We start from the raw sequence: 19,998 nt of genomic DNA, 5'->3' as shown, positions 1-19,998 counted from the left end.
GGGGTTTACTTAATGCATATTGCAGTTTAAACGTAATCATTACATTTTAGTCCACATAACAATATAAACATTATTTATTGCATCCTCGTGAATAACAATCTTGATTCAATACAATTACTCAAATATAACATAATAATTTCTCATATAAAAAACAAACACCACTCGTGCTTGCACCATAGTTGAACATACCACCCTCTAACAATTACACAATCTGAACATTTACAAAGACACTGTTTCTTTGGGACAGCACACACAGCTCACAGGCAGCATGGGACACCCCTCAAACGGTAGCCGGTAGCACTGTGAGAGTCATGTTTTTTGACTTCTCAAGTGCTTTCAACACCATCCAGCCGGCGCTGCTAAGGAAGAAGATGGAGGACGCAGGAGTTGGGACACAGCTGGCAGCATGGACGATGGACTACCTCACCAACAGGCCGCAGTATGTGAGGCTGCAGGACTGCAGGTCTGAGGTGACCATCTGCAGCACCGGGGTGCCTCAAGGGACAGTGCTGTCGACACCTATGACTCCAGCAGCTGTCACCTCCAGAAGTTTTCTGACGACTCGGCCATTGTGGGCTGCGTGTCTGGGGGGGCGAGCTGGAGTACAGGTCAGTCATCAAGGACTTTGTTGACTGGTGTGAGAGCAACTACCTTTGCTTAAACACCGGTAAGACAAGGGAGATGGTGATTGACTTCAGGAAAAAGTCCCCACCACATCAACCGGTGAGCATCCAGGGCTCGGACATTGAGCTGGTGGACAGCTTCAAATACCTGGGGGTTCACCTCAACAATAAACTGAACTGGTCCACACATATCAACGCCGTGTATAAGAAGGACCGAAGTCGCCTCCACCTCCTGGGGAGACTGAGGTCCTTCGGAGTGTGCAGACCACTACTAAGGACCTTTTATGACTCTGTGGTAGCCTCTGCTATCCACTACGCTGTGGTCTGCTGGGGAGCAGGCAGCACGGACCGGGACAGGAAGAGACTCAACAGGCTGGTCACGAGGGCCGGCTCTGTCCTGGGCCGCTCGCTGGACTCGGTGGAGGAGGTGGGAGAGAGGAGGACACTCTCCAGACTATCCTCCATCAGGGACAACACTCTCCGCCCACTGCACCTGACCGTGGAGGAGCTGGCCAGCTCCTTCAGTGGCAGGCTCAGACACCCCCAGTGTAGGACGGAGCGTTATAGAAGGTCCTTCATCCCAACAGGTGTCAGGATATTTAACTCTCTACTTTAAATATCCTGATGCTAATCCGTAGTGTGTTTTTTCTTCTCGTGTGTGTTATTTTATTTTTTGTTTTTATTTTTATTTTATTTTATTTTATTCTATTTTATTTTGTTAATAGTGTTAAATTTCTAATTTTGTAAATAATTTGTGTATTTTTAAGATCGTTTTTATTTTATTTTGTATTATCTCTTCTATTATTCTTTTTTCCCTGCACTTTATTTTTTTTTCTCAACTATGCTGTTGTAAAAGTGTGTTTCCCCTCTGGGGATGAATAAAGAGTTTCTATTCTATTCTATTCTAAACCCTTGCAGGGGCCAAGGGCCCAAACAATTAGATGTGAAACTTTTTGCTCTTTTTAATAGCTGGATAGGGAACAATAAGTTTAACTTCCTTACACGTGTAACAAAACAACACATTAACCAAACTGACATTACATTCTTAGTCATTTTATTTGATGTTAGGGTTTTTTTTAATCACCAAATGCATTAATCATTATTAATGTATGCCTTCTGCTCAATAACTTGTATATCGTCTTTATTAATGTATGTTAAATAATATACCTTTATAATTCATATATAATAGACTTTTCATACTTTATTGCTTCATGTTTATATGTAGTTCTATTTTCATTTAATTCCACATTTGCCACATTTAAAATGGACCCGATTTTACCAAATAGTCAAAATGACTTATATTAATATGAACATAAATATTACAAAATAATTTACTTTTAGATGTGTTGTTGATAAAATTCTTGAATTATTTTCGCATCCTGTGTGGATTTTACTCTGACACCGGAAGTTTCCGCATCGTGTGCTAAGCTTTAGCAGGTTAGCTTCACACTTTTCTTCCGCGCAGCCGCTCTGCTGCCAAAGTACTTATACTGTAGTGCAAGTATTTTTCTTTTTTTAAACTCAGTTTTGATGCTACTTCACCAGGACCACACGTGCGCACTCGTGTCATCCATCTGCGTCCGTTGGTGAGTCAAACTTTCTTCCATTAAAAAATAATATCTATACCGTTATTATACTGAACTTACACTTGAGAGTTTCCGCTGTTTAATCCCGAGACTGCAATTCAGTGAATACGTTCACACGTGAGAAAATGGTATTTATTTTAGCATTAAATAAACACATTTCATTTTAAACAACCGTGTTTTGCTTCCTGTTTTTGACAACTTCCTATGTAGAACAGGCAAAAAGGGGAAATCCAGCCTGTGGAACCTGTTGACGTCGTTTTATTACACATTCAAATAATGCTTTATTTTAAGTCAATTTAGCTTCAGAAATCACGTGATAAATTAATATTTAACTCGTGTTATTGATGATGGCTGAAATAAAATAAAATAAAATAATAAATTGACACAAAGAACGTACATGCTTTTCAAACTGCTAAACCTTTTTATTCATTATTATTATTTTATTTTTGGTTAAACGTTAAAAAACATTTTTTATTAGTTTAGAGGTGAGAATATAGAGATAATAATAATAATGAATGTAGAGATTAAAAGAGATGAAATCATTACGATCTATAATGTGTGTCATCTAATCAGATTTGATGGTGAGAAAGTCATCAACACAAAAACAATCATAGATCAGTGAGACATGAATGAAACCATCAGGAAGATAATGATTGACACTTGGAGGATCCTCTGCAGAAGTTGACACTATGTTCCACCAGATGCGAGGCATGTGTTGGTCTCCTGGTGATGGACGCGCCGCACCTGAGTGACGAAGACACAGCGGTGTTTCCGGACGAGCGGCGTCGCAGGAGGAAGAAGGCCTTCAACGCCTCCTCCCGCGGATCCATGGAGCACATCTCTGTGGAGTTCCTGCTGCCGGCGGTGTCTCCGTGCGGGGACGGCGTGGACAACCTGCAGCTGGACGTGGCCGGGAACTGGACGGTGGAGCAGGCACGTCCGTCGTCGTCTTCTTCTTCTTCTTCTCCTCCTCCATTCAATGCCGTGACGCTGACCCTCAGGTGAAGGCTCAGGTGTGGATGAAGGCCATGACGTCGAACCTCTGCCCGGACTTCTACCAGCGCTTCTCCCCGGACCAGTGCATCCTGCTGTACCAGAAGAAAGGCAACATGTGCGAGATCTACGACAAGCACCAGGTCTTCCAGACGCTGGACTGCATCCGCTACTGGAGAGGTTGGTTTATGACACACTAATGATTAAACATCTCACGTCACCGTAATAAACTGTTTCTGCTGGTTTGACATTGAGTGACGAGACATGATGAGAGTCATTGAATAATCAAAGCAGTTCTTAAAACAAGATGAAACATACATGTACATTATATTAGTTTCAGTTTCAGTTTATTTATTAAAAAGGACAATTTAAGACACATTTCCAACTTTAATATAACAATTTTCAATTCAAATATCAAATAATTTTCAAGGTTAATCAAACAATTTTCAGCGTTAATCAAAAAATGTGTAACTTTAATCAAACAATTTTCCACATTAATCAAACATTTCTGAACTATATTCAAACAATTTTCAACATTATTCAATCAATTTTCGACTGTAATCGAACAATTTTCAACTGTAATATAACTAATATAAAAAATTTCAACTGTAATCAAACAATCTTCCATTTTTATAAACATCTTTTAACATTAATCAAACCATTTTCAACTTAAATCAAACAACATTACATACTACATGGTTACTGTGACCACGACTTGTCTAGTTGCACTCTTTTATTTTAGTGTTGGTTTTGTATCTTAAAGGTTTTTTTATCTGGTTAAAGGAAAAACATCTAAGCACATGAATGAATAATAATAATAATACAAATAAATACAATTATATTAAAAACAACTATAAATAATATTGAAAATAATAATAATAATAAAAAATAAAAAATAAATATACTATAAAAAATAATCAACTATGAAAACAAATATATATCAAAAATACATGATGATTGACATTGAGAGCGAGAAGATGAACTTTACTCAAGAAAAGCACTGAAACGGTACATACCTCCCCCAAGGAGAACGTTTCAGATGGCGTCCATAAAAGTCGCTGTCAAGTTGAATCAATGAAACAACTTTTATTGTTTAAGAAATCCTTCAAAACCTTCCTGAGTCCTGATGGAACTCCAGATCTCATAAATAATACAAATAAAAATGTGCTGTTTATACCCGAACACGTTGTCGCCCGACAGCCCTGAAGAAAGACGTGGGCCGGATCCGACTGGTTCCTCGACCGCAGCCGACCGAGGCGTCGCAGCGCTACCAGCGCTACCTCAACTTCCTGATCGGCTACGACGTGACGGACGTGAGCAACGTGCACGACGACGAGCTGGAGTTCACCCGCAGGAAGCTGCTGACGCCGCGCCGCCTGGAGCTGCTGGACCGGGACCCCAAGCTCTACTCCATGGACCCCTGGGTGACCCGCAGACCCCCACACGAGCCGCTGCTGGGCAAGGTGGGTTGTTGAAGAATAGTTTGTCGTCAAATCTACGTGATCTTCACGGGATCGTTCTGTGGCCCCTTTAGGTCAGTAATGGACACGTGCTGGTGGTGATCCACGTCAGCACCACCAGTCAGACCCTCAAAGTCTCCATCGGGGACACCCCGGCACAGGTAACACCCTGTAGAGAGGTCGATCAGAGGCTCCGGAATTTTTAACTGCATTTATAAAGAATTTTAAAAAAAGATCCTTTACGTTCTATATTGAACGGCTGATTTGGAACGATCATGTGATCGCCTGCACGTCCCGTGATAGGCTGAGGGTTCGATGCAGTAGCTCTGTACTGTGTACATCTATATATTGAATTGAATAGACTATGAATGAAATAATATTGAATTAAAAACTGTTGTTTTCAAATGCAAGAATATAAAACAATGTGTAAAAAAATTTGGAAAATATATTGTATTAATAATACAAATAATACTCTTTTTTAAATTGAATTGAATTAATTTTAACAATGATTTAATTAAATAATAGTATTTCAAATTCAACCTTTTAACATATTCGTTATTGAATTAAATTATAGTATTAAAACCAAATTCAACCTTTTAACATATTTGTTATTGAATTAAATTATAATATTGAAAATTCAATCTCAATTTCTCTCCATCTGGTGCAGGTTCTGTCCAGCTTTTTTAACAAAACCACCAACAAGCGAGTTCTTCTGGGGATCCCGGACCACATGACCGAGACGGACTACGTTCTGCGAGTGTGTGGCAGGTTGGTTTCTTATTTTTATCGCTATACTTTTAGCCTCTGGATGAATTTTTTGGCTCCGTCATTGTGAAAGAAAGTTCTATGAACGAGTGTTTTTGACCTTTTTATTCAAGAGAATCGTGATTCACTCCCTCTCAGTGAACTCAAAAATGACCTGTGGTTCCTCCGACAGAGAAGAGTTCCTGTACGGAGATAAACCTCTGCTCAACTTCAACTGGGCGCGTCAGTGTGTGAAGAACGGGGAGGAGATCCACCTGGTTCTGGAGGCACCACCGGACCCTCAACTGGACCAGGTCCACGAGGAGGACTGGGCTCAAGTGGACGATTGTACCGGGGTGGCAGGTGACGTGGTGGGAGCTTGTGTTCGTCGTCGCCGTCCGTCCCTATAAAGCCGCTCTCCTCCAGGTACTCACGAGCAGCTCACCATCGACGAGAAAGACCACGAGCGCGTCTTCACCATCTCCATGTGGGACTGCAACAGGAAGTTCAGAGTGAAGGTTCTAGGGATCGACATCCCAGTGATGCCCAGGATCCCAGATTATGTGGTTTTCATCGAGGCCAGTATCTTCCACAGCCAGCAGCTGCTCGCTCAGGTGAGAGAGAGTCACACCTGCTTCTCCTTTAGTTGAACTTTCAAGACAATTCTCAACTATAGACAAACAATTTTCAACATTATTCAAACAGTTTTAACTATAATCAAACAATTTTTTCAACTATAATCAAATCATTTTCAACGTTAATCAAAAAATGTTCAACTTTAATCAAACAATTTTAAACTATAATCAAACAATTTTAAACTATAATCAAACAATTTTCAACGTTAATAAAAAAAATTCAACTTTAATCAAACAATTTTCAACATTATTCAAACATTTTTTAACCGTAATCAAATAATTTTCCTCGTAAATCAAACAATTTTAAACTATTATCAAACAATTTTCAACATTAATCCAACATTTCTCAACTATATTTTAACAATTTTCAACTATAATTAAAACAATTTTCAACTATATTCAAACAATTTTCAACATTATTCAAACTATTTTCAACTGTAATCAAAACATTTTTAACGTTAATCAAACCATTTTCAACTTAAATCAAACTATTTTCTACTTTTTTTTTTGTTGTGATGCAACAATTTAAGACTCTGCTCAAAAAATGTTCTTCTGACAACCAAGTTTTTTTTTAAAACTAAAAAGAAGCAGAGATGTGTGTGACATGTTGTCATTTAGTGTTTCTTAACTTACTCTACAGTTGACCTTCTCTGGAGCCACTTGAATAAACACTAACTAATATTAACTTGATGCTTCAGATAATATTAGTTTTGACCAATCTCTTGACATCTCTAGTTGCATGATCTTTGAAGTCATTTGAACATCTGTAGAGTATTTTCACCGTCAGTCAAACACTAAAACGATAGTTCCAAAGTAACATCTTCTCCACCATCAGGAGAGAACGTCCTCGAAGCCCTTCAACGAGGAAGTGTTGTGGAACTGCTGGCTGGAGTTCAACATCAAGATCAAGGACCTGCCGAAGGGAGCTCGACTCAACCTGCAGGTAAGCGGAGGAACTGCACCTGAACTCACCTGACAAAGCTTCGCCTGATGGGCTGAGGTTTTATGACACACTGTCCTGGTCTTCAGAGGCCACTAGATGGCACTCTTTGCTCGACCATCTCTGGATGTGATGTTTTTAAAGTGTGTCCACCTTCATCAGCTCATAACCATGTGGACCCTTCAGGTGGTTTGCAGGAAACAGCCTCAGACGCCGACCTCTAAAGGAAGCTCTGGTCAAGACAACATGGCAGCAGGAGGAGGAGGAGGAGGAACAGGAGGAGCAGGAGGAGGAGGAGGAGCAGGAACAGGAGCAGGGAACCATGACGGTGAGTTGATCCTGCAACTGTCTGAGTAGATTTGTTCTCAAGGAAACACTGAGGTCAGACGTCGACATGACAACAGAGAACCTGCTTTCCCACTCAACCTCAGACCAGGAAGTGACAAAAACACATCTACGTTCATGAGATCAAAAGGAAGGAGGAGGAGTCAGAAGTATGAGCTGAACTATAAGTTAGAAGTGAGTGAGTTAAAGAAAGACGAGTATATAAAGGAGGAAATGAAAAACAAAGAGAATAAAACAGGGAGTGATGGAAGATATTGTTAGAGTTAAGCAGGAAACACAAAAAAAGTTATTTCCTTCCGTCTGTCCCTCTCTTTCTCCCCCCTTCTCTCCCTTCATCCATCTATCCATCCTTTCCTATTTCCTCACTCCCCACCTATACTCTATCCATCTTCCATCCATCCCTCCCTTCCTACATCCATCATCTATCATCCCTCCTTTTCTCTATCCATCATCCATCCCTCCCTCCCTACATCCCTCATCCATCCATAGTAAGTAAGTAAGTAAGTAAGTAAGTAATTTTTATTTGTATAGCGCTTTTTCAGACCAGGGTCACAAAGCACTTAAACAATCAAAACAATATTCAATACAGTATATATTTTAAAGATCAAGATAAAACTGAGAACACAACAGGAGTTCCAGAAAATCAAGGAAAAGCCTGAACAAATAAAAACGTCTTAAGATGTTTCTTAAAGGAGTCAGTAGATCATCAAACACAGAGGGAGATCGTTCCAAAGTTTAGGAGCAACAGTCTGGAAGGATTTCTCTCCTCTGGTCCTGAACCGTGTTCATGAAAACAAACTGTTACAATATCCATCCATCCATCCATCCATCCATCCATCCATCCATCCATCCATCCATCCATCCATCCATCCATCCATCCATCCATCCATCCATCCATCCATCCATCCATCCATCCATCCATCCATCCATCCATCCATCCATCCATCCATCCATCCATCCATCCATCCATCCATCCATCCATCCATCCATCCATCCATCCATCCATCCATCCATCCATCCCTCCATCCCTCCCTCCCTCCCTCCCTCCCTCCCTCCCTCCCTCCCTCCCTCCCTCCCTACACAAGTAAACATGACAAAAACATCAACCTCTTCACAGACCACATGACCAAGTCTTCCTGTGGTCGTTGATGTCATGTTGACATTTCCAGGGAAGCTGAAGAGCCGCCTGCTCTACTACGTCAACCTGCTGCTGGTGGACCATCGCTCGCTGCTGCGTCAGGGCGAGTTCGTGCTGCACATGTGGAAGATGCCGGAGAAGAGCGAGGAGAGCAGCAGCAGCAGCATCAACGCCGACAAGCTCACCTCGGCCACCAACCCGGACAAGACCACCTCCATGGCCGTGGCCATCTTGCTGGACAGCTACTGCTACCCGGTGGTCCTGCCCAAGAGCAGGGCCCGGGAGCCCGGGGACGAGGAGGGCCCCGAGAGAGGCCAGAGAGAGATGCCCAACCACCTGAAGAAGCAGTTCGAGGCCATCGTGGCGACGGACCCGCTTCACCCGCTCAGTCCTGAGGACAAGGAGCTGCTGTGGCACTTCAGACACGAGTGCATGAAAGACCCCAGGTGTGACCACCGTCCACACGCGTGTCCCCCCCGCTTGTCTGACCTTTGATCTCCACTTCAGGGCGTACCCGAAGCTGCTGAGCTCCGTCAGGTGGGGTCAACAGGAGGACGTTCTGGCCACTCAGCGCCTGCTGGAGCGCAGCAGCGTCTGGGACAACAGGTAGAATCCCCACTCGTGACCTTGAGGCGTGACCTTGTCTGACCTCTGGTGGCTTCCTGCAGCGGGCGTGACGTGGGTCTGGCCTTGCAGCTGCTGGACTGTCACTTCTCGGACGCCCGGGTCCGATCCCTGGCCGTGAGGAAGCTGGAGACCCTGGAGGACGACGACGTGCTCAGATATCTTCTGCAGCTCGTGCAGGTGAGCGGAGAATGATTTTAAAATGACGAAAAGCTGATAAAAGTAGCTCAGATCAATAATAATAAACTGCTCTAAATAAAAAACCTTAATTATTTATTGTTATTACTTCATCCACAGAATGATAATATTGATAGTTATTCTATTCATTTTATTTTCATTTTTATTTTATTAACTAAAACAACTGGAAAATATCTGTCCGAAAATTACCTGCATTTTAGCTTTACTTGTCCTACCCTGTAAAATGTTATTGTGTCCTAAAAATGTTGTGTTTTGTACGGAACTAGATCAAGGCCATCAGAATATTGAATTATTCTTTATTTTGAATAATTGCATTTCAATCATTCATAAGTTGTGAGGTTAAAATGTTTTTTATTGAATCATTTTATTAAATAATTTGAATATTGGAAGGTTCAGTTGGTTTTAAGTGAAGTCAATCATTGTATTTTCAAAATAAAAGATTATTTTATATACATTGATTTATATTATAATATCAATAATTCATAAATAAATGTTCTACTAAATGCAATGTTTTTCAATTAGTAGCCAATTAAATACAAACCTTTTTCATTCATAGTCTTTTAAATTTAATTTTAAAAAGTAAAAAAAAAAGGTTTTTTTAATTACATTTTTATGTGTAATAACAAATAAATTCCTTTAATATAAAAAACGATTTAATTCAATTATTCAATAGAAATAAGTTCAATCTTTCAACACACAAGTTATTGAAGTCAATAATTTAATTAATTAATTTCATTATGGAAAGTATTGAATTAAATGATTAAAAAAACAACACTGCTCGTCACTAAACTCACTCGTGGAACACACAGTAAACTACAGGCCCAATGACTGTCCCCTGTGGGACACCACGAGTCCAGGTTCAAATAAAGAGGGGATTTTCTGTGACAAATCTGCGTTCCTGGTTCCTGACTGGTGTGAGCCCCTGGGCTTTAACCTTTGACCCCTGTCGTTAAACCGCTTCCCCTCTCGTGTCATTGATCAAGAGAACAACGTCCTTTCTGTCGCAGTAATGCTGAGGTTTACGAACTGTGCCGTGACATAATCTTCCTCGAGGACTCTCGTTTGAGAGTTTGTTTCCTCTCGGATTCATCTGTAATCCGACCGATTAGATTGAAACACCTCACCTGGATATATCCCCATTATTACATGTGTGTCGACAGGCCGTCAAGTTCGAGCCGTATCACGACAGTGCGCTGGTTCGATTCCTGCTGAAGAGAGCCCTGCGGGTGAGTGTCGGCGTCACGAGTGTTGTGTTCCCGACGTCTCACGGTCGTCGTCCTTTCCTCAGAGCAAGAGGATCGGCCACTTCCTCTTCTGGTTCCTGCGCAGCGAGATCGCTCAGTCCATGCACTACCAGCAGAGATACGCCGTCCTGCTGGAGGCCTACCTGCGGGGCTGCGGTCAGGCCATGCTGCAGGACTTCGGGAAACAGGTGAAGAACGAACTTGACTCGGTTATTGTCAAACTCCAACTCTCCTGACTCACACACATGTTACTCCATCTTCCTCTCCAAGATGCAGTAAGTCCCTCATTATGATTTGAAGTTATTTCTTCATAAAGTTAGTCTGAAATCTCGGCGAACGAAAGGTTACGAGAGCGGAGTCTATTACGATGTAATAAAGGATTCTTCACTCCACCTCCAGTCGTTTACAATCACGGCCCGCTTTGTTTATACATTGAGTCCCTAGGAGGTGAAGACTTCCTGGATTGATGATGTGCAGTGACAAACCTTGATGCTTGACCAATCACAGCATAGTGGGTGTGGTTATGGTATTCAAGATTTAAAGAGTTTTCAGTGGGCGGGGCTTAAACACATTTTGTAATGTAAATATTTCAATGAAAAAGAGAGTTTTGTATAAACAGACACTGATGATACAATAGAGTCCAACATTTTTAAGACACACTTAAATCAACACTTAAGTTGCTCTTTAAAGATGAACAAGTGGGAAGTTTGAAGGTAAATCTGGGTCACGGTTCAGGTGGAGATGACAGAGGCTCTGCAGAAGGTCACGCGTGAGATAAAGACGGTGTCAGCTGAGAAGTACGACGTCACGGCTCAAGGTGAACCATTAGTTTGAATATTATTAATATTCTGATGAATGAATGATGACGAAGACTGTGTGTGTGTGTGTGTGTGTTAGTGGTGTGTCTGCTGCGTCAGAAACTGGAGGCCCTGCAGTCGTCTGGTCTGCCGGAGAGTTTCAGGGTTCCTTATGATCCTGGACTGAGAGCCGGAGCCCTGCTGGTGAGACTCACTTTTATTTTTATTTTTTAAGTACAAATTCAAACAGCTAATGCTTTTATATTGTCACGTTTTATATAAAATAAACAATTATGTTGTCTTCCTTTTAAGGATATCTTGTGAAGAATTTAAAAAATAATTTAAAAATTTGATCACATAATTTCTCACTGAATTTTTTACACCAAAATGTATTATTATATGTATTTATTACACTGGATTTATTATTATCATTTCCATATATTGTAAATATATTCTTTAAATATTTTACTCTGAATTTATTAATGCATTGAGAAAAAATATCAGTGATTCAGATTTTTAAAGGTTTAAAAATTCATTGTTAGAAATTCATATTAAATTGCAGATTTTTACTTCCAAAACTAGGCAAATAACTTTAATTTATAATAGATTAAAAAAAGTTTTGATGCAGCTCCTGAACGTTTGCATTCTATAGTGAACTTTATCTTAAATAATATGAACGATATTATACTTTACTACACTGTAAACATGTTATTAATGTTGAACGTTACTAACATTTATGATGTTTTCATATGATATTGTTGTAAAAATATATCTTATAAATATATAAAACATAAAGTGATTATTAAAAAACACTTTAGATGAGACTAGTCGACAGTAAAGTTGATTCCTCCACAGATCGACCAGTGTAACGTGATGGCCTCCAAGAAGAAGCCTCTGTGGCTGCAGTTCAAGCGAGCAGATCCCACCAGTCTGTCCAGGGACTCCATCGGCATCATCTTCAAGGACGGCGACGACCTCAGGCAGGACATGCTCATCCTGCAGGTGACGACGATGCTCCTGGAGTCGTCGAGTGTCTGATCTAAAACAAAGCTTCAATCGTTTTAACAGATTTTAAAGATCATGGAGTCGATCTGGGAAACTGAGTCCATGGACCTGAGTCTGCTGCCGTACGGATGCATCTCCACCGGGAACAGAATCGGTCAGACGTCCATCATGTTCATTCACGGTTGATGCTGCTTAACATATTTGTTTTTGGGCCTTCTGGTCACCTTGACCCAGAAACAAAACAATGTATACCACAAAAACGTTTTTTTTTTGGGGCCTTCGGGTCACCTTGACCCAGCGACAACACAAGGAATACCACAAACACATTTGTATTTGGGCTTTCGGGTCACCTTGAACCAGAGACAACAAAACGAATACCACAAAAACATTTGTTTTGGGGCCTTCAGGTCACCTTGACCCAGAGGCAACAGAAGGGATACCACAAACACATTTGTATTTGGGCTTTCGGGTCACCTTGAACCAGAGACAACAAAACGAATACCACAAAAACATTTGTTTTGGGGCCTTCAGGTCACCTTGACCCAGAGGCAACACAAGGAATACCACAAACACATTTGTATTTGGGCTTTCGGGTCACCTTGACCCAGAGGCAACAGAAGGGATACCACAAACACATTTGTATTTGGGCTTTCAGGTCACCTTGACCCAGAGACAACACAAGGAATACCACAAACACATTTGTATTTGGGCTTTCGGGTCACCTTGACCCAGAGACAACGCAAGGAATACACAAACACATTTGTTTTTGGGCTTTCGGGTCACCTTGACCCAGAGACAACACAAAGGATACCACGAACACATTTGTATTTGGGCGTTCGGGTCACCTTGAACCAGAGACAACAAAACGAATACCACAAACACATTTGTTTTGGGGCCTTCAGGTCACCTTGACCCAGAGGCAACACAAGGAATACCACAAACACATTTGTATTTGGGCTTACGGGTCACCTTGACCAAGAGGCAAAATAAAGGAATACCACAAACACATTTGTATTTGGGCTTACGGGTCACCTTGACCCAGAGACAACACAAGGAATACCACAAAAACATTTGTTTGTGGGCCTTTGGGTCATCTTGACCCAGAAACAAAACAAGGTATACAACAAACACATTTGGTTTTGGGCCTACGGGTCACCTTGACCCAGAGACAACACAAGGAATAACACAAACACATTTGTATTTGGGCTTACGGGTCACCTTGACCCAGAGACAACACAAGGAATACTACAAATACATTTGTTTGTGGGCCTTTGGGTCATCTTGACCCAGAAACAAAACAAGGTATACAACAAACACATTTGGTTTTGGGCCTACGGGTCACCTTGACCCAGAGACAACACAAGTGTGAAGAACACAATTTCATTCAACCCTCATTTATATTGATTTAACGGCTGTAGAATTGTCATGTGTGCTATGAAAGTATTTTATTCACAACAACAACTGGATGTTTCAACAATATTCAAATGATTGGAATAGAAATGAAACTACTTCATACATTTACACTAAAACACGTCTCTGCAGGCATGATCGAGATCGTGAAGGACGCCACCACCATCGCCAACATCCAGCAGAGCGTGATGGGAAGCACCGGAGCTTTCAAGGACGAGATCCTCAACCAGTGGCTGCGAGACAAGTGTGTGAGCGAAGACAAGGTGAGACGCCATGTTTGTTGTGTTGTCGCTCTATTGTGTAGCAGCTGCTGCTCGTCTGCTTTTAGCCGCAGACGGGAAGGAAGTGACCGTCGTGGCTTCCTGTCTCGGATGTTCATCTGCATCTGCACAGTTGTTGTGAGAGATTAAGACAAAGGTGTGTGTGTGTGTGTGTGTGTGTGTAGTTCCAGCAGGCGGTGGAGAGGTTCTTGTTCTCCTGCGGGGGCTACTGCGTGGCCACCTACGTCCTGGGCATCGGTGATCGTCACAACGACAACATCATGATCACAGAGTCTGGTACGACACTGGAACATCCCATAATAGCAACATGTGCACTGAAGGAACTACATGAAGCCGCAGAACTTTTTTTGCACACTCCAGCACACACGTACAAGAACATCCACACTAGCAAACACAAGTACAAGCACACACAAACACACACTTGCACACAAACACAAGTACAAGCACACACAAACACACTTTCACACCCACTAGCAAACACAAGTACAAGCACACACAAACACACACTTGCACACACACACTAGCAAACACAAGTACAAGCACACATAAACACAGACTTGCACACACACTAGCACACACAAGTACAAGCACACACCAACACACACTTGCACACACACACTAGCAAACACAAGTACAAGCACACACAAACACACACACACTAGTAAACACGTGTACAAGAACACAAAAACACACTTGCACACACTAACTAGTACAGACATGTACAAGCACAAACAAACACACACTTGCACGCACACACGCACACACTAGCAAACACAAGTACAAGCACACACAAAAACACACACACACTCACTAGCAAATACAATTGCAAGCATACAAAAACACACACTTGCACACACACTAGCAAACACAAGTAAAAGCACAAACAAACACACACATTAGCACTCAGACATACAAACACACACAAACATGTATACACACACACACGCACACACACCTGTCAACACAAACACATGTGAACACAAACGCACAAATACACACACACATGCATGAAAACTCAAACACAGATACACACACTTGAACACACACACTTGCACACACAAGTACAATAACACACTTGCACACACTTGCACACACACACTTGCAAACACAAGTTCAAGCACACACAAACACACACACACTAGTAAACACGTGTACAAGAACACAAAAACACACTTGCACACACTAACTAGTACAGACATGTACAAGCACAAACAAACACACACTTGCACGCACACACACACACACACACACACTAGCAAACACAAGTACAAGCACACACAAAAACACACACACACTCACTAGCAAATACAATTGCAAGCATACAAAAACACACACTTGCACACACACTAGCAAACACAAGTAAAAGCACAAACAAACACACACATTAGCACTCAGACATACAAACACACACAAACATGTATACACACACACACGCACACACACCTGTCAACACACACACAAATGAACCCCCATGCACAAACACACACAAGAGCACACAACAAAATCAGACACACACGCGAACAGCGCGGATACAAAAACACAGCATGAACACACACAACAACAGACAAACACACACTAAATATAACTAGTGTTGTTCATACCAGGATGTTCAGTGTGTTGAGTAGACTTTCCTCAGCAAACAAAAACACAAAGTCGTCACATTTGAGCCTCAACTGGTTTTATTGTCGTCTCAGGAAATCTCTTCCACATCGACTTCGGCCACATCTTAGGAAACTACAAGAGCTTCATGGGCATCAACAAGGAGTTCGTGCCCTTCGTCCTCACGCCCGACTTCCTGTTCGTCATGGGCACCACCGGCAAGAAGAGCAGCTCGCACTTCCACAAGTTCCAGGTAACGTTCCTCCTCACGCCTCATCCCCGGGGAGTCATGTGACGCGTGGTCTCTCCGCCCGACAGGAAGTGTGCGTGAAGGCGTACCTCGCCCTCCGCCACCACACCAACCTGCTCATCATCCTCTTCTCCATGATGCTCATGACGGGTACGCCTCAGATCCTCGCTCGCCCAGAACCCCCCCCCCCCCCGCTGACCTTTGACATGTGTCGTTGTCGTCAGGGATGCCGCAGCTGACCAGCAAGGAGGACATCGAGTACATCCGGGAGGCCCTGACCGTGGGCAGGAGAGAGGACGAGGCGCAGCGCCACCTGCTGGACCAGATCGAGATCTGCAGGGAGAAAGGTTGGATGGTTCAGATCAACTGGTTCGTGCACCTGGTGCTGGGCAGCAAGCAGGGAGCGGAGAAGAGATCCACATGAAGACCTCCACGGGTGGGAAAAAAAAAAGATTTATTTCACAGTTTTGTTTTTATTAAAAATGGTTTTATTTAAGTGTTGAGATAAATATTTTAAATTAAATGATTCTCTCGTCCACCAGTACCTTAATATTATAGGTTTGTTTCAACTCTTGTACTTTGTTGTCAAGTCCACACACTGTTTATTTGACCTTGGCCAAGCAGTATTTTATTTAAATTAAATATCAAATTATATCTCTTTAGGAAAATTGTCTAAATGTATTGATACAATTAATATTTATTTTATCTTCCATTAAACAATTTATTTTTTGATCTGAACTGTAAATAAACAGTCATCTATTAGTTATTAAATCATATTCTTCGTTGAAAATAATCTTATTTTATACAAACCATTGTGTGCCTTTTTACGCTTCATGTTGTTATATGGAAATACCGGGGCTTATTGTGTGTTTTATATGAAATAATAAAACATGTTATTTTCTCAAGATTATTTTTAAAATTCATGAATTTTTAACTTCATTATTTTTGATTTAATGAAGAAATTCCGAGCGAGTCGTTCGTTGTTGTTTCCACTTCCCGCCACTAGAGAGCGCCGTGAGCATCCAAACAGGATATTTTCACCTTCTGTTCTTTTTCTATATGTTTTATTTTCTTACTCATTTATGTCCAGAACAACCTGAATTTTTGGGCTTCTTTTATAGTATTTTATAATGATAATAATATAATAATAATAGCAATGAATAGATCGAAACATGTATCATAATATAATATTAAATAATAATAATATATATAGTCATGGATGGATGGATAGACTAAAATAACGAAAGAAAAAGTATATATTATCTAAATAAAATAAATGTTGGTCAATTATACTTCATGAAAATCAATTGATGGGTGAGAATAAAAAATAAATAAAAATATACTGTACTAATAAAATGACTAGAAATGATGATTAATTTGTTGAACAGTTTTTTTTTCCGCAAAAACATCGTCCTTTATATTCTACCATGATTTTAAATAATAAATCAACACTCAGAGAGCGCAGACCTCCCCCAAGCAACTTATTTATTCCTCTAATATAAGCGATGACGGGAGGAATTGCGCTGCAGTGCGTTCTCAACAGTGTCGTGTATCCTTCAAGAGGTCAGAGGGATCCAGATGGTGATCCAGAACACCAACATTTTGAAATAATCAACATTTCTTGAAATACACGATGAAAGTTTTATCATTCATGTTTGACATAAATATGATCATAGTCCCAAAATCAGTAGTTGTTTAAATTAGGATGAAACCCAAATAAGGAGCACAAAATAATTTAATGTAAAAAGGAAATTTAATTAATTAAGTAAGTAAGTAAGTAATTTTTATTTATATAGCGCTTTTCCAGACCAGGGTCACAAAGCGCTTAAACAATCAAAACAATATTCAATAAAGTATATATTTAAAGGTCAAGATAAAACTGATAACACAACAGGAGTTCCAGAAAATCAAGGAAAAGCCTGAACAAATAAAAATGTATTAAGATGTTTCTTGAAGGAGTCAGTAGATCATCAAACACAGAGGGAGAGGAAGATCGTTCCAAAGTTTAGGAGCAACAGCCTGGAAGGATTTCTCTCCTCTGGTCCTGAACCGTGTTCAGGAACCATCAGTCGATTCTGATCCCCAGACCTCAGAGCCCGAGCTGGGGTGTAAGTCTGGATCAGATCAGTGATGTAAGGAGGAGTCTGACCATGAATAGATCTGAAAGTAAGAACCAGAATTTTAAAGTTGATCCTGAAAGAAACTGGAAGCCAGTGAAGAGTTTTAAGGATCGGAGAAATGTGAGTTCTTCTACTATAGCGGGTCAGAATTCTCGCTGCAGAGTTCTGAATCAACTGTAGACGAGACAGATCCTTCTTGTTAAGACATGAAAACAAACTGTTGCAATAGTCCAGACGAGAAGAAACAAACGCATGGATCACAAGTAAGGAAACTTAAGGAAGTACTTATTAGTAAGTAAGTAGTTTCACTTCTAATGTTTCATCTTTTAAACTTCTATTTGACCTGTGATTGTCTGCCAGGATGAGTGAAGAGTGATGAAGTGAATAAAGATGCGAGGAGATCATTATCTCATGAACCAGATCACACATCCAGGGAAATGACTCGTGTCGCCGTCCTCTGTTCAACTTTCAACGCCACAGTTTGACCAGATCTTTGATATGATCCGGTCTGTGAGACACATCTGTGAATGTTTACCTGCGGGGGTGTGATGTCTATTTCAGGAGGCTTGATCAACTGTACGTGCAAATGCTTTTCTGTTTCCCTGTTTCTTTTTTCCGTGGAAGCGTGTCCGTGTAAATGAGCTCAGCAGCGCGTCGTCCTCCAGGCTTGAAACTGATGAATGTGAATGTTTTGAATAACAACGGATCAAAAGAAATTACACATTTTTTTTTACCCATAGATTTTCAGACTGAACTATAGGTTTCGTTATGAGTCATTTCCTGCTTTTACTTAAAATGGTTTCTGGCGTGACCCCTTGTTAGCATGACAAGCTAGCTTCTAAGACGACACGTCAGAGTGAAATTTGAATTGAATTAACGGTCATGAATTAAATTTTTCTGAAATAGGAGATATAAGAACACACACCTCATCTGATCTATTAATAGAGTTTACGTTTTTTTAATCTCTTTCTGAGTCAATGAATTTGTTATAAAACGATTTGGTCAATTAGCATAGTGCTAACTTTGCTAACTTGCTTTTTTAATAGACAATTAACACAAACAATGAGGCTCTATGACCTTAGTGAGTTTATGATAGCAATTAATAAGAACAATACACATTTTAATATATATATATATATATATATATATATATATATATATATATATATATATATATTAATGTTGTTATGTTTGCATGGTAAGAACTGTTAGCTTGTGAAAAACCACAAAATGTTCCTTTAAAATGTTAAACTTTCATCATCATTTTAACATAAACAGTGACATTTTTAAATTATTTTTATAATTTGCTAGTATCAGGTCCATGAAGTTATTATTACATACATTCATAAGGTAGATACATTTGCTATTAACCTAAAAAAATGTTATTCTGGTCATATATTATGTATTGTATGAAATATTATGTATAAAATATTATAGGTAAAATTTGAATGACAAAAAAGATCAAATAAACTATTCATGAATTGCTGCTAGAAGGTAATTTACAACACAATCTGTAGATACATTTCAATATTTTAGTTACGTGGTCTCTCTATTTTTACATTTCTTTCATTTTATTTTAAAGGTCACATCATAACAAGGTTATCTAAGACTATATTGGAGAAAAGAAAAACAGATCCCGCTGAATCAACAATGAGTGAGTGATGAGGAAAAACGTCATCTTAAAAAGCAGAAACCTCAAGCAGAACCAGACTCGGTGTTGGCGGCCTCCTGACCAAACTTTTAGTTAAGCATCATAATAAAAAGCTATAATTTTTCTTCAAATCTCCCAAAAAAACACAGTTTAAGGTGCTGACATAAAAGTTCTCTACTCTTAACCGTGGCGAAAATCGCCAGGTGTCTCAAGATGTCGGGATATTTGTTCTCCACATGTCCTCTAGGGGGCTCCCTTGTAATGTGTAGGCTTTGATGAAATTATTTAAAAAATATATTAAAGTCAACATTTATTGATGAACAGTTTTGGAACATAGCCTTGAAAAAAGAAACAC

At 40.3% G+C, this 19,998-nt stretch overlaps 1 protein-coding gene across 1 annotated transcript; it reads left to right on the top strand.

Annotated features, from left to right (window-relative positions):
* Positions 1-2,084: 2,084 nt before the first annotated feature.
* pik3cg (phosphatidylinositol-4,5-bisphosphate 3-kinase, catalytic subunit gamma) lies at positions 2,085-16,782 on the top strand. Its single transcript, XM_087786783.1, has 24 exons — positions 2,085-2,209; positions 2,911-3,142; positions 3,211-3,382; positions 4,403-4,665; positions 4,737-4,823; positions 5,330-5,430; positions 5,600-5,769; positions 5,833-6,020; positions 6,877-6,984; positions 7,168-7,309; positions 8,496-8,910; positions 8,972-9,070; positions 9,133-9,268; positions 10,447-10,512; positions 10,575-10,718; positions 11,266-11,347; positions 11,428-11,531; positions 12,183-12,329; positions 12,396-12,486; positions 13,875-14,005; positions 14,188-14,299; positions 15,718-15,875; positions 15,941-16,022; positions 16,097-16,782. The coding sequence occupies exons 2-24, from the start codon at positions 2,939-2,941 to the stop codon at positions 16,294-16,296; spliced, it is 3,402 nt and encodes a 1,133-aa protein (XP_087642909.1). The 5' UTR covers positions 2,085-2,209; positions 2,911-2,938; the 3' UTR covers positions 16,297-16,782.
* The last annotated feature ends 3,216 nt before the right edge of the window (positions 16,783-19,998 follow it).

The sequence above is a fragment of the Callionymus lyra genome, chromosome 3, assembly GCF_982586985.1.
Source record: "Callionymus lyra chromosome 3, fCalLyr1.hap1.1, whole genome shotgun sequence".
In the NCBI taxonomy this organism is placed as follows: Eukaryota; Metazoa; Chordata; class Actinopteri; order Syngnathiformes; family Callionymidae; genus Callionymus; species Callionymus lyra.
The sequence above is the reverse complement of the archived record's forward strand: the minus strand, read 5'-3'. Positions and strand labels throughout refer to the sequence as shown.

What these genes read in the sequence shown, in the direction of transcription:
- pik3cg (XM_087786783.1), top strand. Translation starts at nt 2,939, where the DNA reads ATGGACGCGCCGCACCTGAGTGACGAAGACACAGCGGTGTTTCCGGAC. An exon ending in ACGAGCCGCTGCTGGGCAAG is followed by an intron (nt 4,666 to 4,736) that starts GTGGGTTGTTGA and finishes TGGCCCCTTTAG; the next exon opens with GTCAGTAATGGACACGTGCT. An exon ending in ATCTTCTGCAGCTCGTGCAG is followed by an intron (nt 9,269 to 10,446) that starts GTGAGCGGAGAA and finishes GTGTGTCGACAG; the next exon opens with GCCGTCAAGTTCGAGCCGTA.